Source organism: Populus nigra, chromosome 18 (assembly GCF_951802175.1).
Source record: "Populus nigra chromosome 18, ddPopNigr1.1, whole genome shotgun sequence".
In the NCBI taxonomy this organism is placed as follows: domain Eukaryota; kingdom Viridiplantae; phylum Streptophyta; class Magnoliopsida; order Malpighiales; family Salicaceae; genus Populus; species Populus nigra.
This window is the reverse complement of record NC_084869.1, coordinates 10,062,786-10,085,142: the sequence shown is the minus strand read 5'-3', so window position 1 is coordinate 10,085,142 and position 22,357 is coordinate 10,062,786. Positions and strand designations below refer to the sequence as shown.

At 32.9% G+C, this 22,357-nt stretch overlaps 1 protein-coding gene and 1 long non-coding RNA gene across 3 annotated transcripts; one reads left to right on the top strand and one right to left on the bottom strand.

Annotated features, from left to right (window-relative positions):
• The first annotated feature begins 464 nt into the window (after nt 1-464).
• Nucleotides 465-20,279, top strand: LOC133678367 (high affinity nitrate transporter 2.5-like). Its single transcript, XM_062100655.1, has 2 exons — nt 465-1,880; nt 19,671-20,279. Exons 1-2 carry the CDS (start codon nt 730-732, stop codon nt 20,044-20,046), a joined length of 1,527 nt encoding a protein of 508 aa, XP_061956639.1. The 5' UTR covers nt 465-729; the 3' UTR covers nt 20,047-20,279.
• Nucleotides 19,997-21,896, bottom strand: LOC133678368 (uncharacterized). 2 transcript variants are annotated; one of them, XR_009835952.1, is made up of 3 exons: nt 21,517-21,896; nt 21,085-21,314; nt 19,997-20,132 (listed from the first exon to the last, which is right to left on the bottom strand). It is a non-coding gene; the product is annotated as an uncharacterized LOC133678368 (long non-coding RNA). The 2 variants fall into 2 exon arrangements; XR_009835951.1 differs by lacking the exon at nt 19,997-20,132 and having other exon boundaries at nt 20,564-21,314.
• Between the last annotated feature and the right edge of the window lie 461 nt (nt 21,897-22,357).

Sequence of the window (22,357 nt, the reverse complement as noted above, 5' to 3'; positions counted from 1 at the left end):
TCTTGTATTATATCAGCCCTAGAAAGGATTGAGTCACGTTTTGGAATCCATTGAAAACCATTAAAGGATGAGCAAGAACAGATATCCCCACATTTCTTAAGGAGGTATAGTGATTGGAAGTGATTAATTTTATAATTTTATAATATGATAACTGAGTATTCACGGAATCAAATAAAATTGTTCATGCATAAATCACGGTGCATTTCACTTATTTGGCGGTCAGATGTTCTTTTCAACAGAGAGCCACTGCAAACCATGGAAGGATGAGCACCAGTAGGTTCAGGACAAATTTGTACTTCTACTCTTATTGCGGAAAGAAAATTCAAAGAAAGAATCTCTTACAAAGTCGATGAATATGATTCCTCAAGTCTTTCTTCCTTTCTATGTTCGCTCACTTTCCAAAAACCCCAAGTCAGCACTTAGTAATAAATAGTATTACTAGTTCCTTGACATCTGTTTCCATTGGCAGATGATCCCTTGGTCCTTTTCACAGCTTTGAATTGTATGCTTTCTAACTTCAATGTCCTTTTGTAGACAGGCACGGAAAAATTCCAAATGGGACTCGGCGGAAGTTTAGAGCTCTATATTCCAAACCTTGCTTTTCTTACCTCCGAAGAGCCAGAAGATTCTATATGATAAGCTCACCACGGGAACCAGTTATTTCTTTCCTGAACAAAGGGAAACTAGGAGCATCTCACTATCTTTGCAACTTCTCTAATAGACAAGAAGATGGAGATAAAAGGGAAAGCCACCGAGAAGGAATCTCAGTCTCCAAAGTTCACTCTTCTGGTGGACTCAGAGCACAAGGCAACAGAGTTCCGTTTGTTCTCAGTAGCTGCTCCCCACATGAGGGCATTCCATCTGTCTTGGGTTTCTTTCTTTGCTTGTTTTGTCTCTACTTTTGCTGCTCCACCCCTTCTTCCTATCATACGTGACAACCTCAACCTCACTGCCACTGACATTGGAAATGCAGGCATTGCATCAGTGTCTGGTGCAGCATTTGCTAGAATTGCTTTGGGGACTGCTTGTGACCTTTTCGGACCCCGTCTTACCTCTGCCTCGTTGATCCTCCTCACTGCACCGGCAGTTTACTTCACTTCCATTGCCTCATCTCCTACTTCTTTTCTCCTCGTACGTTTTTTCACAGGCTTCTCTCTGGCCACTTTTGTGTCAACTCAATTCTGGATGAGCTCTATGTTTTCAGCCCGAGTAGTCGGCACGGCTAACGGTGTTGCAGCAGGTTGGGGTAACCTTGGTGGTGGGGCAACACAACTAATCATGCCCCTTGTGTTTGGCCTCATCCGTGACATTGGAGTGCTCAAGTTTACAGCCTGGAGAATTGCGTTTTTCATTCCTGCCCTGTTTCAGACACTATCAGCATTTGCAGTGTTGATCTTTGGAAAGGACTTGCCTGATGGAAACTTCAGGCCGCTGCAGAAAGCAGGGGCTAAACCAAAAGATAAACTATCAAATGTCTTCTATCATGGAATCACAAATTACAGAGGGTGGATCCTGGCACTCACTTACGGGTATTGTTTTGGAGTAGAGCTGACAGTAGACAACATTATTGCGGAATACTTCTATGACAGATTTGACCTCAAGCTCCATACAGCAGGAATCATTGCAGCAAGTTTTGGTCTAGCAAACATAGTTTCTCGACCAGCTGGAGGATTGATCTCAGATGCAGTGGCAAAGAGGTTTGGGATGAGGGGTAGGTTGTGGGCTTTGTGGATAGTGCAAACCTTGGGAGGTGTGTTCTGCATCCTTCTTGGACGAGTTGAATCCTTAGGCGCATCTATTTTGGTAATGATTGTGTTCTCTTTCTTCTGCCAAGCAGCATGCGGACTAACCTTTGGGGTGGTGCCGTTTGTCTCTCGAAGGTAAGATTTCTTCCACGTTTGTTAGCACCAATATTATCTGCCGCCCAAGCAAACACCATAAGTTTTAGTTTTAGGAGTTCAGAGTCTTCTAACTGTTAGAAAGCATACGATTTAACTAAATAGACAAAGTATGGTTAGCTTCACAAGAGCAAAAAGTTTTTTCACGGAAAAGCTTAGAATTAGCATGGTGTAAATTTCACCAGATCTTAAAAACATGACATCTACAATATTACTCTATGTTCAGGCCTCACGTATTCAGTTACTCAATGCTCACTAATGTATTCATTCCCTAACAAGATGAAGAATAGAGTTTGTTACAAGTCTAAACACTCAAAAGACTAATACTCTAAAGTATTTAATTTTATTTATTTATAATTTACTTGTCGAAAAGCTATTAAAATCTTTAATATAAAAAATAAAAAACTAGAAAACCCTGGTAATACTGTAACAACCAGAAAATTTCATAAAAAATTTCCATGTAACTTTCACATTTTTAATTATTATATATGAGTAAAACATGGTAAATTTTTATTTTTTTTTAGAAACTTTTACACATTTGGGATGAACTCCTTTATCAATGTAATTTTCCATTCTATGAAAGATTAATTTTCTTTCATTACAAATCTTAATTGCATTTTCCAATCATTCATACCTTTATTTTTCTTCCTTGACGAATTTCAGCAAGGTGTTTAAGCTCTTAAAGAGGAACCTTACCTAATTTTCCAATCCACCCTATAACACTTGTAACGACAACACCCAGAATCTAGACATACATTTTACCAATTCAATCTCACATGTAATTTCCAATGTTCCATACAACACAATATGCTCAACAATTCATTTGAAAATTCAAGATTTCTATAACACCCCCATAAAATTTCACATCAGCACTTAAATATACAATCCACATCTTATTTGGTGAAATTACGCTTTAAGGGCATGTTTAAGAGTGTGGTTGCGTTTGTTTTTTATAGTGATTTTTATTCTAAAATACATCAAAATGATGTTTTTTTTTATTTTTTAAAATTATTTTTGAGATCAGCGCATCAAAATGATACAAAACATATAAAAAATTATTTTTAGCAAATACAAATTAAACTTTTTTGAAAACGTGGGTTGACTCATGTTTCCAAACGCTCTCAAGTCTACTTGTAACATTATTTAGTGAATTTATCAAATTATACCTAAATAAGATAAAAGGAAATAGGATATAATTTTTGGAATTGTGATAATAAACATGAAATACCTACAAGCACATATAATTTTTAATTTTATCAACTTAACAATTTTATAATTAACTACGCTAGTATTTTTGAAAGCTTTATACATGAACTTCACATTATCAATACTTTTTTAGTCACTTTTATCTATTTTATACAAACATATTTAATTTCCATTTGCCCAATTCAATTCAATATCTCTTTTGAAATATTATACTTCTCGTACCTTTGCTTAACATATAGATTCTTTCAAGATCCTTTTCATATGCACTATTCTTTCAATTCGTTTATTCTTCAAGAGAATTACCTCATCATTTCCATGATTAGACTTAGATTGCCACAAAAATAAGATCATTAGGCCACCATGGTAACTGTAATTCCTATATTATAATTTAGTTATGCTGTCATTCATTTTAACACAACAATTGACTCTCAAGCAATAACTCAAATCATGGGTTCCTTTTTCTTTTAGATTAATGTAGGTATCTGGATCAATTTGCGCGCATCTCGATTAATCCCACGGTCCCTGAAGTTAACGACAATTTAAGTCTCCAATAGCCTTTAGGTTTGTGGACTCGAATTAGTAACCTCCAGAGAGAAAACTTAGGGTCAAATCATGAGTTCCTTAATCCATGATTCATGTTTAATCTCTAAGGTTCATTAGTCCGTTAAACACACATTTTCATGCTTCAATTTATGCTAAGTTCAACACTCTAGTCAACAATCACAATTCATTCTTCCGCTTTACCATTGGCCTATTAATCAAATCATTACTGGAAATTCTTTGTTCAGTTTCAAGTAGAATGTATATATTACTTCAAGGGATAACTTATTGTTCAAATCCAAATGATCGTTTCATTACATCATTCTCAAACACAATCATGTAGAGCTTACGTAAGCTATGTAAGAACTTTTCTCCTAATCAATTGACCATGATCGCCCTCCAGCCATATTCGACCAAGATCAATTAACCATCATCCGTAATCGATCATGAAACATCAGTCAAGATCAATCACCTAATGTAAACAACTCTCCTCACAATAGTCACTGACACTATGGTCACAAACTATCGTTCATTTTTTATCCTTAGTCACCGACACTACGATCACTAACTATTGTTCTTTTCTTATCCTTGTATTGACATCATCAGCCTTTTCTACTATCCAAGAATGACTAATCAATAATATCGATATCAATATCCTTGTATTGACATCTTCAACCTTTTCTATTATCCAAGAATGACTAATCAATAATGTCGATATCAATATCCTTGTATTGATATCATTAGACTTCTCTATTATTCCACCGATTTAATTATTTCTATGACAAGTCAGATTAACAACAATTAATTTAATAATTCTTCCACTATAATACATGGCTAATAATATGTGTTAAGCACCTACCTGATGTTCGTGAAACCTCAATATCTATCCCCGCATATGATCGAGCTATTGAGGTATCCCTTATCAGTACAAGATTATTTTGTTATCATAATATTTCATAACTTCATTTCTATATCATAATTTCTATTACGATTCTTTATAAATCACACTTTAATTATTTCATCTTTCTTTTCGTTTCCCAATTTTCTTTAATCCAATCTAACTACATGTAATTAATAACACAATTAATTAAATTTATTTACAATTTCTACAATTAACCCAACTCCTCATAAATGAAATCCATGCATTCTTTTCAATTTTTATGCAATTTCATTTAATTTCCATTCATTAAATACTTCAATTAACCCATTTAGACATAAATTCCATATCATTAAAATCAATAAAATTGTCTCTTAGATACGATGTGTTGGCCAAATTTTTCAAGCATAAGAACACATTCGATTTTCTTCAATTTCTTTCAATTAACACTAAACTCATTAAATTCACATGCTAAAGAACACCAATTAAATCAAAAACTTCATCAACATCATTTCTACTCATCAAACTAAATTTCTCATAATTATAAACCCTAACTATAACATCTTTAATCTCATAAAAATACACAATTATTTTTAGTAAAAGGGATTCTCACCTTCAAATCACAAATAATCAAGAAGAATTTGTAAGAGGAAAAAGCTTTTTATCCATTTTCTCTCCCCTTGTTGTCGTGACAACCACTCTCTCAAATCCACTTCTTTTCACTTCCTCTCGCTTAATTTCTCTAGATTTAGTGTTTAGGACATTTATCTCTCACCAATTTGCAAGGTTTCCCTTTAATTTTCTTATTTTTTTCCTAAGATTTTCACCATGAGCCATATATTTATAATTACCAATTTCAAAAATTCTCATTATATCCTTCCTTTGTAACCTTTCAGGTATACTGAGTAATTTATCTCAACTCTCGTTACCTGTTTATTTGATAATTAAGCTAAGCTATTTTGAATTCCACCAAATTACATTCCAATATTTGTTTTCTCCGCATAACTCATTTCCATCCATTTTTTTTATTCATGTTTCTGTATTTTTAATTTCTTAACCATTTTCTATATTTTTATTTTTTAAAACAAAATAGTATCTAAACTTTTTATTCCAAATTTTCTTATTCATTATTATTCACGTAGTGTAACATTTAATTTACACAATAATCATTATATTTATTTCACTGGCCTGTTGAGTTTTTTTATACAAAGGTTTACATTCATCTCTCCTAAAAAAAAATTGTCTTCAAAATTTAAATTCATACCCATGTGAACAAGCTTCCACTTCTTAGCATAATGCGTTTCTGATAAATTCACACCATGGTGAGGTTCAAAATATATGATGAAAGAAAGACTAATAGTTCTTATCTAAAATTTGATTAGTTGATAGAATCAGATCTAACTAGTGTACCGTGTTTATTTTGTGTATTGCAAAGCTTATCTTCGTTTCACGGGAACAACAAAAACCACCATCTCGCTCTTTCCTTTCTTCGGTGCTCCCTTTTTCTTTCAAAGGGATAGGGTTAGGGAGAAAATAATATAGGATATTTCTTCATCATTTCAAACTCTCTTTTTCAAGTTTCTTCAATTTGAGAGCTCCTTCATAATATTTTCACCAAAGGCACTTTCTTATTCCTTAACTCCTTTATACTTCAGTCTAGAATTCGTACTGGCTACACTTCAATAGTTAAATCTTCTCAAACTTCCATAAGAATTTATGGTTCTTTTCAAAGTAATGACATATTGAATACATTATATATTTTTGTCAGGTGTGAAGGTAAGGCCAACTTTAGCAACCAAGCCAATTCTTTCAACAATTTTGAAAAGACTAGTATACCTTGGCATCAATTTGTCCTTCATTCCAAAACAAATAATATTTCTCCATGGTGTGACTTTAAGGAACACTTGATCACCCATATGAAATTCCAATGGTGTCTTTCGATTATCTACATAACTTTCTGTTTATTATAGGCTTCCTTCATTCTTTCTCGAAACCTTTTTCACTTTTTCAGTAGTTATATGCACCAATTCTGCCCCTTAAAATTTCTTTTCACCCACTTCATCCCAACAAATAGGAGTGCGACACATCCTTCCATATAAAGCTTCATAATATGTCATACCAATTGTGGCTTGATAGATGTTATTGTACATAAATACCACCAATGACAAATGATCTTCCTAATGTCCTCCAAACTCTAGCATACAAGATCTCAATAAATCTTATAAAATCTGAATCATTCTTTCTAACTATCCATCTATCTGTGTATGAAAAGTAATGCTTAAATTCAACTTTATACTTATGGCTTGTTGAATGCTCGACCATAATCTAAAAGTAAATTATGGATCTCTATCAGAGACTATAAACATTAGAACACCATGAAGTCACATACATTCTAGCCAATTTATCCACATAATCACTTATCTTCATTGGTAGGAACATGTTACATTTCTTACTTCTCGGTAATCCAGATACAAAATTCATATTGATATTCTTCTATTTCCACTTTTGAATGGAAAAGACTACAATTATCTTGCATGTCGTTGATGCTTCACTTTTACTTACTAACAAGCCCCACATTTTACCACAAATTCAACTATTTCTCTTTTCATCTTAGGGCACCAATAATATTCCCTCAAATCCCTATAAAACTTTGTACTTCCAGGATGAATAGCGAGTTTCAACTCATGTGCTCCACTAAGGATTTCCTATTTCAAAGCCTTTATTAGGTAGGCAAATTCTTCTTCCCATTAGTAACATCCCATCCTTTAATATACTAAAAGGTGCATTTGGATATGACTCCATTCATTTTCTTATCTTTTCTAATGCTTCATCTTTGCTCTAAGCTTCCAAAATCCTCTCTCTCGGCATCGATTATACCACAAACCTTGCCAATGATAATCCTTTCATCCCTGCCATTAATTTTGCCTCCAACCTAGCCAACTCTAATAGTTCCCTTTTATCCCCCATTATTAACCCACTAATTACTATCTTATTCTTCAGGCTCAAGACATCAACTACCACGTTTGCCTTCCTAGAATGATAATCAATAATACAATCATAATTTTTATCAACTTCATCCACCTCCCCATTTGTATATTTAACTCTTTTTGCGACAATAACTACCTTAAACTTTTATGATCAGTTAAAATATGTACATAAGTCCTATACAAATAATACCTTCATATTCTCAAAGCAAACATTACTATTGCTAACTTTAGATCATGTACAAGGTAATTCACTTCAAATGGCTTTAGCTGTCTAGAAGCATAGGTAATTACTTTATCATGCTGCATCAACACACAACCCAGACCGTTAATAGAAGCATCATTATAAACTATGAATCTCTCTTGCCCTTCTAGAAGTGTTAACACGGGAGCTGAAGTCAATCTCTTCTCCAATTCTTATAAGCTTTCTTCATATTTCTTGGACCATTTAAACTTAACTTCTTTCTTAGTCAATTGAGTCATTAAAACAACTATAATGGAAAATCTTTTTATAAACCTCCTACAGTATCCAGTTAACCCCATAAAACTATGAATTTCAGTGACATTTGGAGGCCTTCCCACTTTAACATTGTTTCCACCTTTCTATGATATACTCTTTTTGGATATCACATATCCTATGAGCACTACCTCATTCAACTAAAACTCACACTTACTTAGTTGAACATACAATTCATTTCTTCTCAAAGCCTCCAATACAATTCTTAAATGTTACTCATTATTAGACTAAGAGGATAAACATATCAAGATGTCATCTATAAATACCACCACAAACTTGTCTAAATAAGGTTTAAATACTCGATTCATGAGGTTCATAAACATTGCTTGAGCATTAGTCAATCTAAATGACATGACAAAAAATTTGTAATGCTCATAACATGTTCTGAAAGTTGTCTTCTGTACATCATGTTTCTTTATTCTCAACTGACGATACCTCGATCGTAAGTCTATCTTTAAAAATACTTATGCTTCATTAAGTTGATCGAACAAATCATCAATTTGAGAAAATGGATATATGTTATTTATGGTCATCATATTCAATTGTTTATAATCTTTACAGAGTTGTATAGTGCCATCTATTTTCTTCACAAACAATATTGGAGCTCCTAGGGTGAGTTGTTAGGTCGAATAAATTCTTTATCCAGTAATTCTTAGAGTTGGATTTTCAATTCAGCCAATAATTAACATTCTATATGGAGATTGCATTATAGGAGCAATTCACAGAAGATTTTCAATCAAAACCCCAATCTCCCTCACTAGAAACAATATAGATAGTTCTTCTAGATAATCACCATTTTGGTGAAACAATTTATTTGTGCATGGTGCACACTTAACCAATCCATACCTAGAATCAGATCAAAATCATGAAACTCTAATGACATTAAATATGCCCTCAACTTATAACCCTCAATACACAGTTTTACCCCTATATAAACATTATCAATATCTATGTTTTCTCTTATGGTGTACTAACAATTACTCTTTTACAAGGTATTACATGTAGTTTGTCCATAATTTGATATGACACAATTGAATAACTAACTCTTGGATCAATCAAGACATGTCTTTGTGAGGACTCTAATAGTAATGTACCTATAACCATATCTGGTGCAGCACTCATATCCTCTTAAGTCAAATGGTATGCTTTACCCTAAGTCCTTACCTTCTGAGATTTAAGGGGCATCCTTAGTTAGCACTCCCTTTAGATTATATGGGCCTCGTAAGTCTATCCATTATAATAGATTATTGCTTGCTTTATGTAGTAGCATTTTGTCCCTAAGTACCTTTTATAGCACGACGAGGACACCACTTCCTATAGCCTGTCTCTCCATAATAATAACAACCTCTGCCCAAGTACTGACAATCCCTTAATCGATGTTCCTCACGTCGACAAATATAACACCTTTCTAAGGTAGCAGAACAATCTTCAGGGTGCCTCAAATTGCACCTCGTACAGAAAAGATATGTGGCTTATGTTGTAGACCCTATTGCAACATTAGCCTCTAAATGGGCCTGACCATTAAAAGATCCTCCGACACTCATCTGCATAGATCCCCTTATACTCTCACCTAGAATAAAGTTCATTCTTCTCTGAAACTATCTGGATAACTGCCTACCTTTCCCATTTTTTATTTTTCGGAAGGGGAGGTCTACTGATAGATAATACTATCTCCTTCCTATTAGCCCACCTAATTTGTCCTTGTTCAGTCCTTACCACTAATCATCCTGAATCACTCTCTCCATAGTTTGTACAACCTGAACCAATTCTTGTACAGTCCGAAACTACATAGCTATCAATACCATATTCAGCTCTGATCTAAGCTCATCATTAAATCTCTATGTGACGGTGCTTAGTAGGAAGATATACAGAAGCAAAAATAGAAAGGTCTTAAAACTTCTTCTCATACTCTAAAATAGTCACATCCCTCTGTCTTAGATCTAGAAACTCTTGTTCCTTATCTCTTATACTGCCACAAGTAATATCGCTCTTCAAACTCCTATTTGAAGTTCTTCCATATTAGAACTTCTTTAGATCTCCTCTCTCTGATTGTCTCCCACCAAGAATGGGAACTGTTTAATAATAGTTGAGTTACACAATTAACTCATAACTCCTTCAGCACTGGTATTTAAACCATCAGTCTCTCCACCTTTCTCAGTCAATGCCTTGCAAGCTCATCATCTTTCTACCTTGAATATGTCACACAACCTATCTCATGTATACCCTTCACCCTATGTACTAGGGTGACCACTTTCTCTACCCTAGATGGTGTTATACTGGAAGCCCCGGTCATCCCTGCCATCCCCACTCTAACAACCTACTATAATATTGCAGGGTTGGTAAACAATGTAGATGCAGCTACTAGTGCCACTTATAAGGGGTCTATTTGTCTACCTCGATCTCTCTGATGTACTAGGTTATAGAATATATGCTCGTAATGATGTAAAATTATCCTAACATCATGCATACTCACTCTGCTTAAAATACACTGATACGACAAGTATATGAGAGGTAGTATCTGCCAATAAGTCCTCTCTCTAATCATCTTCATGATGAATTCTCAACTCCCTTCCTTGAACTAAGGAGTCATTCCTGGCTTCTTGCTTGGTTCAAACAATCCTGAAACATCATTTTTAATTCTAGCATTAATACACCAGTTCATCGAACCATCACTTTTAACTCTAATACCAAAATGTAACATCCCAACTATTAAACTCACTTTTCAATCGACCACGTCAAAATATTAATAACTTGATTTTTAATTTTTTTTACAATTCTACCAAAATTACAGCAAATTTTCTCTTAAAATAGAATGTTCCAAGTATTAATGTGAGGAACCTAAAAATAAAAAAACGAATAATATAAACAAACCAAGTAAATAATAATAATTCCAACAACAAAGAATTAAAGTAACATCTTAACTTTCATCATTTTTATACTACTAAATATCATTTACTTGATAAAATTCATATCAACAACTTAATGTTGATATCAATTTTCAAATTGATAATCATTAACCATCTTACCTTAGTATGATTAATAAAAAAAATATATCAATACCACATTACCTAGTGTCATTAGCCACCAATCCACCGATAAGCTAATCAATAAATGTTGATATCAACATAGTCGTGTTAACATCATTACTCTTTTCTAATCTCTCAGGAATGACTGATCAATAAATATTGGAGTCAATATCCTTGTATTGACATCATTAGCCTCCCCTGTTATCCGGGAATGACTGATCAATAATGACAATGTCAATATCCTTGTATTGACATCATTAGCCTTACTTTTTATCCAGGAACGATTAATCAATAAATGTTAATGTCACAGAGCCATTGACATCATTATCCTCCATCCTCAAAACAATTAATCAAATCACAAATCCTTATTCTTATTCCACCGATTTAATTACTTTTATGACAAGTCAGATCAACAACAATTAATTTAATAATTCTAATAATTCTACCAATATAATACATGATTAGGAATACGTGTTAAACACCTACTTGCTACTCATGAAGCCTAAACACCTATCCTCGTCTGCGATCGAGCTATTGAGGCATCCCCTATCAATACAAGATTATTTCATCACCACAACATCTTATAACTTCATTTCTATATCATAATTTCTATTACGATTCATTATAAATCACATTTCAATTATTTCTTCTTTCTTTTCTTTTCCTAATTTCTCAGTTTTCCTCAATCCATTCTAATTACATATAATTAATAACATAAATTTATTAACAATTTCTGCAATTAACCCAACTCCTCATAAATAAAATCCATGCATTCCTTCCAATTTTTATGCAATTTCATTTAATTTCCATGCATTAAATACTTCAATCAACCCATTTAAATACAAATTTCATAACATTAAAATCAATAAAATTATCTCCTAATACAATCTCTCCTAATTCAAGCATTAAAACATATTCAATTTTCTTTATTTTCTTTCAATTAATGCTAAACCAATTAAATCCACATGAACACCAATTAAATCAAAAACTTCATCAATATCATTTTTACTTATTAAATTCAATTTCTCATAATTATAAACCCTAACTATCACACCTCTAATCTCATAAAAAACACAATTATTCTTAGTAAAAGGGATTCTCACCTTTAAATCACAAATAATCAAAAAGAATTTGTAAGATGAACAAGCTTTTTATCCACTTTTATCTCTTCGTCTTTCTCCCCATGTTTCTGTGACTATCACTCTCTCAAATCCACTTCTTTTCACTTCCCCTAACTTGATTTCTCTTGATTTTGTGTTTATGATATTTATCTCTCACAAATTTGAAAGGTTTCCCTTTAATTTTCTAATTTTTTCCTAAGGTTTTCTAAGATCTCCCAAGCTTCTCTCTTCTTCTTTTTCCTCCTTGTATAGCCACCATGAGCCATGTATTTATAAATAACAATTTCAAAAATTCTCATTATATCCTTCCTTTGTAACCTTTCGAGTTTACCAGGTAATTTATCTCATATTTCGTTACCTGTTTATATAAAAACTAAGCTGGGCTATTTTGAATTTCACCAAATTACATTCCAATATTTTGATCCTCCATATAACTCATTTACATTCAATTTTTTTTATTTGCGTTCCTTTTAGGCTATTTTCTGTATTTTATTTTTAAAAAATTAGTACCTAAACTTTTTATTCTAAATTTTCCTATTCATTATCATTCTCTTAGTGTAAACATTTAATTTACACCCTCATCATAACACTTTTTTCACTAGCCTGTTGATTTTTTTCTCCAAGGGTTTACAAACATCCTTTTATATAGGGGTCCCATTATGGATCCCTAACACACCTTTATAAGAACTGTCTCATTGTAAATACCTAACACAACACTTGTGCGTAGGTCACCCCACCATGGATTCCACCACCAGGATTTCTAATAACAGTAAATGATGTAAAAAAAAACAATACACTAGTTTCTAGAAGTTTTTTTTCCCAAAAATAAACCTCCTTATCCTCTTCTACACAAGCGCGTCCTCTTGTGTGACCTCATCCATCCATGATTATTCAACAACACATAACAACTAACCACCAAGAATCATTGAGCTCTGATATTATGTGATGCAGATGGAAGCGGAGGATAACAAAATTTGTTATAAGTCAAAACCCGCAAAGACTAAGAACCATAACAATAAAAGGACTCTCAAAATACTTAATTTTATTCATTCATGTTTCACTTGCTAGAAGGCTATTACAACCTTTTATATAGAAAAAACTAGAAAATCTTAGTAATATTGAATATGAAAAATAAAATAGAAAAACTAATCCTTTTAAATAGGAAAAAAAACTAAAAAAACCATAATAATATATAATAGAAAAAAAACTATTAATGACCCTAAGGTTTATTGTAAAACAATACGAGTATAATTCCAAGGTCATTTTCAACTTGGAAATACATGGCAATCCATACAAGGATACAAGCTATTCTCGTGTATTTGTGTTGTTCAGTTATGGCTTAAATTGGTGAGTTGGTTTAGGTTAGATTTGTAGTTTCATGGTGTGGTGTCCTAAACAAGAATGAAATGTGTTGATACATTTTGTTTAAGAAAATGATGGAAAATGACTTTTTTGTTGAAGTTGGACTTCAAGTATTTTTCTAATAAAAAAAGGATTCTTTTTCTAATGAATGATCTTGATGCTAGTATAAATAGTATATGTAGTGGCTAGTTTTTATGTGCCTCCAACATAACATTGATGGTGTGTGGTGGCAACCAAAAAGTAGTGCAATACCAAGAATTAGTGTGGTATTTTGTTGTGAGTGATTATTTGGTGTAATTCAAGTTTTGGAGAATGAAATTTTTATGTGTGTGGTTAATTTGTTCTTGTAAACCCAAATTTTTGATAATGATGTTTTGTAAAGTAAGCTATGTTGAATTACATTATATTTTGTGTCCCTTTTATTTTGTGCTATTATTTGATTTGCTTAACAACTAGTGTAAAAGCTTTGGTCTATCACAACTAGTATCATAACTTATATTGAGGTTGATTGAACTCTTGTGCAAAATAATTGAAGATAGTGAGGACACAAATTTGTGTGATGAAATTGAAGATCAAATTGTTTGACGGGAAAAACAATTCCATTCTTTAGCAAAGCATGATGAAGAATGTTTTAACAGCTCAAGGACTTGGTATTACTATTAAAGATACTAAACCTAAACAATTGAAGGATGTTGATTTGAACCCAGTTCAAAAAAATACAGTGAATTAGGTTTGATTGGCTTTGGTTTCAAAGATTAAGTACAATGTCCTAGGCAAGTCAACGTCTAGAGGCATATGGGAAAAATTGGAGTTTTTATGCTTCTAAGCCATTGACTAATCATTTTCTTTTAAAATTAGATTTGTACTCCTTGGGGATGGATAAAGAAATGAGTGTGCACAACCATCTTTCATAATTTAATAGGAGTTAATGCTAGAGAAAAGATTGAGGATGCAGAGCAAGCTCTCTTTCTATTATTGTCTTTACACAAGTCATACAAGTCGTTAGTACAAACGATACTAGTTGGAAGGCCAGCTTTGGGTTTGAATGATACGACTACAATTTAACTAGAGAATGATATGTTTTGAAAGTAGAAAGTACTAATGTTGATAAAGAATTGGTTGTTAAAGATTACTCTCGAAAATAAGATTGTGATCACCATGGTATGGATATAGCACAACGAGGTAGACTTAATGGTCAAATTCTAGACCTGGAGTGGATTACAATAATAAGGAATGTTTTTATTATCATGGAAAATTCAATATCTCATATCGTTATGAGAAGATGAAAGTCTACTTAGAAGAGTTGAAACTAAGTCGCAAAACGTCTCGAATCATAATTCAAAGATCGAAGGATATGATTAACAACATCAAAGTAGGATGTGCAAGGATCATGAATAAATTGGTTAATAACACTAACTAAATAAGCTATATCGGGTTAAGTATGTAATAAATAGTTCAACCTACTAACCAGCCTATGGTATCTTTCCTTTTCAACTACTTCACCTTCATAATCGACAAGGCGATGATTCACTTCTATAGAGGAATCAACTAGCCCAAAACTCAACATCTTTATTTTTAGTAGATCAAGAATATACTTCATCGGAGAAATAAAAAAGCATATACTTAATCGTGCAACTTCAATTCCTAAGAAGTAATGCAACCTCTCAAGGTCTTTTATTTCAAATTCTTTTGCAAGATACTTTTTCAACATATAAACCTTCTCGTGATCATTTATTATCATCATAATATCATCAACATATACAATGAGAATTGTAGTTTTGTCTTGGTAATGTTTGATGAAAATAATGTGGTCTTCATTTCTTTGTGTGTACCTAAATCTACCAACTACCTTGTTGGATTTATCAAACCATGCATAGGGAGATTTCTGAAGGCCATATAAAGTTTTCCTCAACTTCCACACCTTGCCCTCTGTCTTCTCACGAGACAAACCTAAAGGAATTTCCAAGTATGTTTTTTTCCTACAAGTTACCATGTAGAAAAGCATTTGTCACATCTAATTGTTGCAAATCTAATCATAGTTTTGTTGCAATAGATAACAATACCTTGATTGTGTTTATTTTTGCAACATAAGCAAACATTTATTGATAGTCAATTCTATATGTTTGATTATATCCCTTAGCAACTAGCCTTGCCTTGAACTTATTAATATTTTCATCTTGTTTTTGCTTAATAAAGAAAACCCATTTATAACCTGCCACTCTCTTTCCACCAGGAAGAGTAATGAGCTCTCATGTGTTATTTTTCTATAAAGCTCTCATTTCCTCTACCGTAACTTCTTTTCATTTGAAATTTTCAACAGCTTTCATCCAATTCTTAGGAATAGACTTATAAGATAGAAAGGATGCAAAAGCTCTATATAAAGGTGATAAACGATCATATGATAAAAAAAAAAATTAGATAAAGGATATTCAGTATAACTTCAAACTCCTTTTCTAAAAACTATGGGAAGATAATCAATAAAAGAAATAACATTTTCAATGGAAGAGTTAGAAAACTTAATGTCAGGAGTATGTTGTAAGGTTGGATTTCAAGATGGTTCATGGCTTGGTATAATAGATTTATTGACTTCTTCTTTTTTTCTTACGAGTATAAACTTGTCAAACTTTTTCCTTCTTTCCCTTTCTAGTTTCCCTATCATTGTCCTACACTATTTCTCTCTCCTAGTTCCTCATCACTCCTACACTCCTCGACTTTTAATCAATTTTCATCTTATTCATTTATCTTTGCTTGATTTTCTCCCTCAAATTATGGTCTAGAAGAGGAGTAGGGGATACCAAGAACATATCCTCACTCTCATTGACAGAACTCTTGAAGTGTGAGTTGACAAAATATTACGCATTTTCACAAAACGTTACATCTATGCTAACAAACATTTTTCTACCTAGAGGATAATAACATTTATACTCTTTTGAGTAGTAAAGTATCCAATGAAACATTTAATGCTCGATGATCTAACTTCTCAATAGCTTGTCAATATCTCGAACAAAACAAACACACCTAGAAGTTTTTGGTGGGACAATGTAGGAACATGTTCCTTATAGGAACTCTATTAGATTTCTGAACTCAAGAACTCTTAGTGGTATTCTATTAATGAGATATGTTGCTATAAGAATTGCATCTCCATAATAGGTTTTGAGAAAATTCCTTGTGAACATGAGAGATTTGGCAACTTCTAGTAAATGTCTTAGTTACATCATTCTAATATGGTGTATTTACACAACTAGTCCAATGTTGAATCCAATGTTCCAACATATAGCTTTGAAAAACTCCATTCATATACTTTGTACCATTATCATTCCTCAAGATCTAAAATTTAGCATTAAATAGTGTAGATCATGTTATCAAACCTCTTAAAGTAAGAAAACACTTCACTTTTATTATGCATCAAATAAACCTAAGTAGTACAACTATAACAATTAATAAAAGTTACAATCCACCTATAAAAGAAAACAACTTGACTAAGACCCCCAAAGATTTTAATGAATCAATTTAAAAGGTTTACTACTATTATTAATTGAGAAATAAATAGCACATATATGCTTGGAAAATTTGCAAGCATCATAGATAAGGTTTTTGTAGTACATTTCTTAGATAGTGCTTAGATAGTGTTATAAATGATGGATGCCCTAATTAATTATGCCACAATAATAATTATTGATTAACATTGTTAGAAATGGTCATCAACCCATGTTTGAACCCATTTATGTTTCTTGAACCAACAAAACCAGATTTTAACAAATATAAGTCATCTTCCACTCAACCATATTCGATCTCCTTTTTTTTTTTGTTTTCATGTCCTTAAACTCACAATAAGTAAAATAGAATAAGACTTTACACTTTAAAACTTTGGTCTTTTTACTAATAGATAGTATATTAGAAGAGAACTTGGAAACATGAAGAACTGAGGTTAAAGATAAAGTAGTATATTGGATTGAACCTTTACAAAAAATAAGAGCTAAGGAACCATCAATTATATGAACTTTATCTTTAACTAAGTAAGGATTGTAAGATGAAAAAAAAATTACATACCGAGTCATATGATCATTGGCTATTAAATCTATAACCCAAGGATCAGAATTAGAAATCTTGGAAGAATTAAAAGCTAAAAGCTATCACTAACATATCTGCATGAGCAAAGTTGGATGAATAGGGAAGATCAAGCTTGGCTTTAAGATGTCTAAAAGCATGTTTGGTATTTCTTCTCAACCTTCTTTTTAGATTAAAAAAACAAGTTAAGAAGCAATACCAAATAGGGCCTAAGTGTTTGATCCTCTTCCATGGACAGAGTTAAGGTGTTTAATTGATTATGAAGAACTGGACTCTCGGCTATCTCTTATATAAGTGCTTGTGATCTAGGAAAACCTATTTTTTCCCACCTCATCCTTTTAAAGGATGTCCATTTAACTTCCAATATGTCTCTAGTATGTTTGGTTCGTCCATAATAATCACACTTTAATTGTTCTTTGTTTGCTAACCTTGGTTCATTAAGATGTGTAAATCCTCTAAAGTTTTTCTGATTTTTTGATTGGAGTTACATATCACGCCTGACCTCCCAAGATTAACAAGATGCAACATTGCATTTCTCCTACCTTTCTCTTGTTGAACAAGAGAATATGTTTGCCTCAAGGAAGGGAAAGGTTCTCTCCCCAGAACTTGAACTCTAACATGTCATATGTAATGTTTAACCCATCTAGAAAGTCATAAACACATTCCTTGTCAAATAGTTTTTGAAAGTTTACCGCATTACTCGAACGATCAGCCTAGAAATCTTGGAAGATGTCAAACTACGGCCACAAACTACTTAGTTCAACAAAGTTGGGCTACAAACATATCACATTGCTTGGTTTCATGAATCTTTTTCTGTAACTCATAAAAGTGAATATCATTGCTCAATTATGAGTACATTTGGCAAGCAACATTCCAAATTTTTAAAGAATAATCAAATAAAAGATAACCATAAGCAATCAAAATTTGTATGGAGTTAATGAGCAAAGACATGACTAGAGAGTTTTCTAACTCCCATTGATCGAATAGTGAGTCACTAGTTATTGGTCTCCTTTTCTCCTGTGATATACTTATACAGTTCACATGCCTTGATAAACAACAGACATGATGGGAAACAAGTTAGATATTTATTTTCATCACTCACAACTCCAACCCGACTCCCACTACTCTCACTAGAGGGGAGACTGGTTTTATTAGCTAAATTTTTCTATGTTATATTCCCAACACTACAAAAAACTCTATATCTGACCGCCACAAAAACCTAACTAGTCACTAAATAATAACCACCTAACTAATTTAATTACAAATGGTCATTCTCACTTATTCCAATATGCAGACTTTTGGTTCACAAGATTCAAGACAATTGAAACCAAATATTTTTTCCTACTAAATTGACAGCTCAAATGTTGAGCTGATATCAGCATGTTGTCATTGATGTTGACAACAAAACAGTTGACTTCCCTTCAAAACAACGTTGCTACTTGAACTCGCTAGATCTGTCTACCAATTAGTTGTTTGAACAAGAATGGAATGTGTTGATGCATTTTGTTTAAGAAAAGGACTTTTCTTGTTGAAGCTAGACTTAAAGTAGTTTTCTAATGAAAAAAATTATTTTCCTAAAGAAGAACCTTGTTGCTAGTATAAATAGCATATGTAGTGGCTAGTTTATGTGTACATCCAATAGAGATGGTGTGTGGTGGCAACCAAAAAGTAGAGCAGTAGCCGAAACCTTTATCCAAAAGAATTAGTGCGGTACTTTCTTATGAGTGATTTCGGGCTTTGGGTACTGAGGTGTTTGTATGTGATTAATTTGGTCTTGTAAACCCAATATTTGATAGTGAAGTTTTGTGGAGTAGGCTTTGTTAAACCATGTTATATGTCCCTTTATTTTGTGTTATTATTTGGTTTTCTTGGATTTTGCACAACATTTACTGCATGGAACTAGACAGGAGAGTGAACATTTGTTGAGACTTCTAATAATACCAGTACCATCATGTTTATTGAATCTCCATCTCTACTAGCAACATCCATGGATCTGCTTGTACAGGTTAATTAAATGCATATCATTTTCTATGAAAATTCTCCTGATTCCATTCTTATATCTTATTTTCAGGTCATTAGGGCTAATATCTGGTATGACTGGAGGTGGTGGAAATCTGGGTGCAGTTCTAACTCAGTTAATTTTTTTCAAAGGATCCAAATACTCAAAAGAAACAGGGATAACGCTCATGGGTGTCATGATTATATTCTGCACTTTTCCAATTTGTTTTGTATGTTTCCCACAATGGGGTGGAATGTTTTGTGGTCCATCATCTAAAACAGTTGCTACAGAGGAAGAGTACTATTTGTCAGAATGGAATACGGAGGAGAAGGAGAAAGGCCTGCATCAAGCAAGCTTAAAATTTGCGGATAACAGCAGAAGTGAAAGAGGTGGAAGAGCAGATTCTGAAACCAGGCCAGCAGATGAAACCCCATCAACACAAGTCTAGAGCATGCCTCACTTCTCTATTGTCTGCTAGAAACCCACCAGGCGAGCAAGTAATGTGAATTATGTCTATAATGGTCAAGTTTTAGGCTGCAATCTCTCAAAACATAAGAAAAGTTAAGCATTGGACATGTACACATATTGTGATATAGTAAGACCTCATGGTCCGTATGAAAATGATGTTTAATTTCCACAGGAAAGTCATCAGAAGCAATTCTATGGAAAACATTTACTTTACTTGAGAAAGCCTCAATCAAAGAAGTGTCAACATATGCATGGTAATTATTTCAGAACAATATAACTGCAAATTTTAATTTGGTAATTTGTATAAAACAATGAAGGAGCTAATTATTTATTCCATAAAAGATATTATACATCTGCTCTGTTCAGTATACTACTAGTATATCTGGTTCAACAGGTCACCTAAACCTTTCATTCTTCGTCTCATCAATAACATTTTCACGAACATTCTGGAAAGTTATAAAACCTGGAAAGTTATTATCATCACCTATATCAGGATGTGTTCCATGTAAAAGCAAGATTCTAGCATACGATCCAAACTGGGCAATTAAAAAATATAATATCTTTATGAACATCTGAAAGAACAAGCCTATCAAATGCCTTTAATACGAGTTAAAGGAAAAATGCAAGTACCAAGAATCTAATAGGTTATTCTATCAGCATTTAGGTGTTTCTGGTTAACTTATAGCATCAGCTCACTATTACCAAGTCTATGGGTACACTGATATTACCCAGAACCATCTTCCTTTAAATGCCAAGAGTTATCAAATGAGATGAAATCCTTCAAAGGGCTGCTCAGGGTGGCATTGCAGATGACCTGGCTAAATTGGGAATGCTCAATGCTTTAACTGGTTTTACGCTCTTCTACTTGTATTGGAAAAGGGACTTTCAAACATTTTCCATGTGACTTTCCTTCTCTCACACTTAAATGGGCTATAGCACCAAATCCTTGACCATAGCGAGATAATGCATGCTTCAAGCAATTGAATAGCGAATTCAAGCTTTCAGTCATAGAAGTTACAATTTTGGATGTGGAGGGTTGATCAGGTAAAGCGGTCATATACTCCCCATCAGCATCTCGATCGGCCAATCTTGGTTCACTTTTTCCGACGGATTTTCTTTGGGGGATATCTTGCATATTTAACTGCTAATTCAGGGAAAGCTCAGCACTTTGTTGTGTTGGAAGAATCATATAAATCGACAAAGAAGCCAAATATCTCACACTAGGACTATGCAACTTATACACTTTCCCTGTAAGAAGAAAAGGATTTACAGAAGATAAATAAGTCCACAATCATTCACAGTAAATTCAGTCAGCATATGGAGTGTTTAAAATCATATATGATCGACATGAGCACTGCAACCCTAATTAGAAGATGAGCTAAGTAAGAGCAAATTGACGCATGAACACAAGAAATGCTATGCTATCTACCTAATAAGGCAAAATCCAAACCTGTTCTAAGCAGTACCAGGTCAGGATGTACTTCACATACTGGAGCAGCTGCAAAGCAATGAAAGCTAAAATGTGTAGAAAGGTAAAGCATTGTGGACGGTTTCACCATCCTCCCAACCCTTATGGAACCTTTGACCATTCCCCAGTCCTATAAATCCTGAACAGGGAGATCTTGCACTGGCATTTCCCCATAATGAACTCCTTGACCATTTTCAGCAACCAATTTTCTTCATCCCTAGAAGCACATGGAAAACAAAAGGCAAAAAATACTGAGATATAGGAAAGGTAAATACCAAGTCTGCATCAGCCCAAAGTCTGCAATTGGAGGACCATCGTATCCATCTAATAGATTTGGACTCAGAGGATCTCTACAATTTTCTCTTTCTATTTTAGCTTCTCGAAACGGAAAAATAAGTTGTTAATTCGTTTAGGTAGCTATTTTGTTTTTTCAATTAAAATAAAATATTTTAGTTTTGAAATATTTTGACATATATATATATATATATATATATATATATATATATATATATATATATATATATTCAACAAACATAATTCAAATTCAAAATAAATTAATTATAAATTATGCAATACAAATACAATGTCAAACAAATATAATTTCAAAATTTAAAATATTTTTAAATAGTCAAGATTAAATAGATCTTTAACTTAAAGTAATTCAACTTAAACAAAATATCAAAATATTATGAAAATAAAATGTTTTAACACAAATATTTTAAATATAAAGTTAGATCAATGTTATCAAGGCTAATGGAATCTAAAACATTTCTTATTTTGCTCAAATTTCTACAAAGTATAAACATGAAAAAAACCAACATGA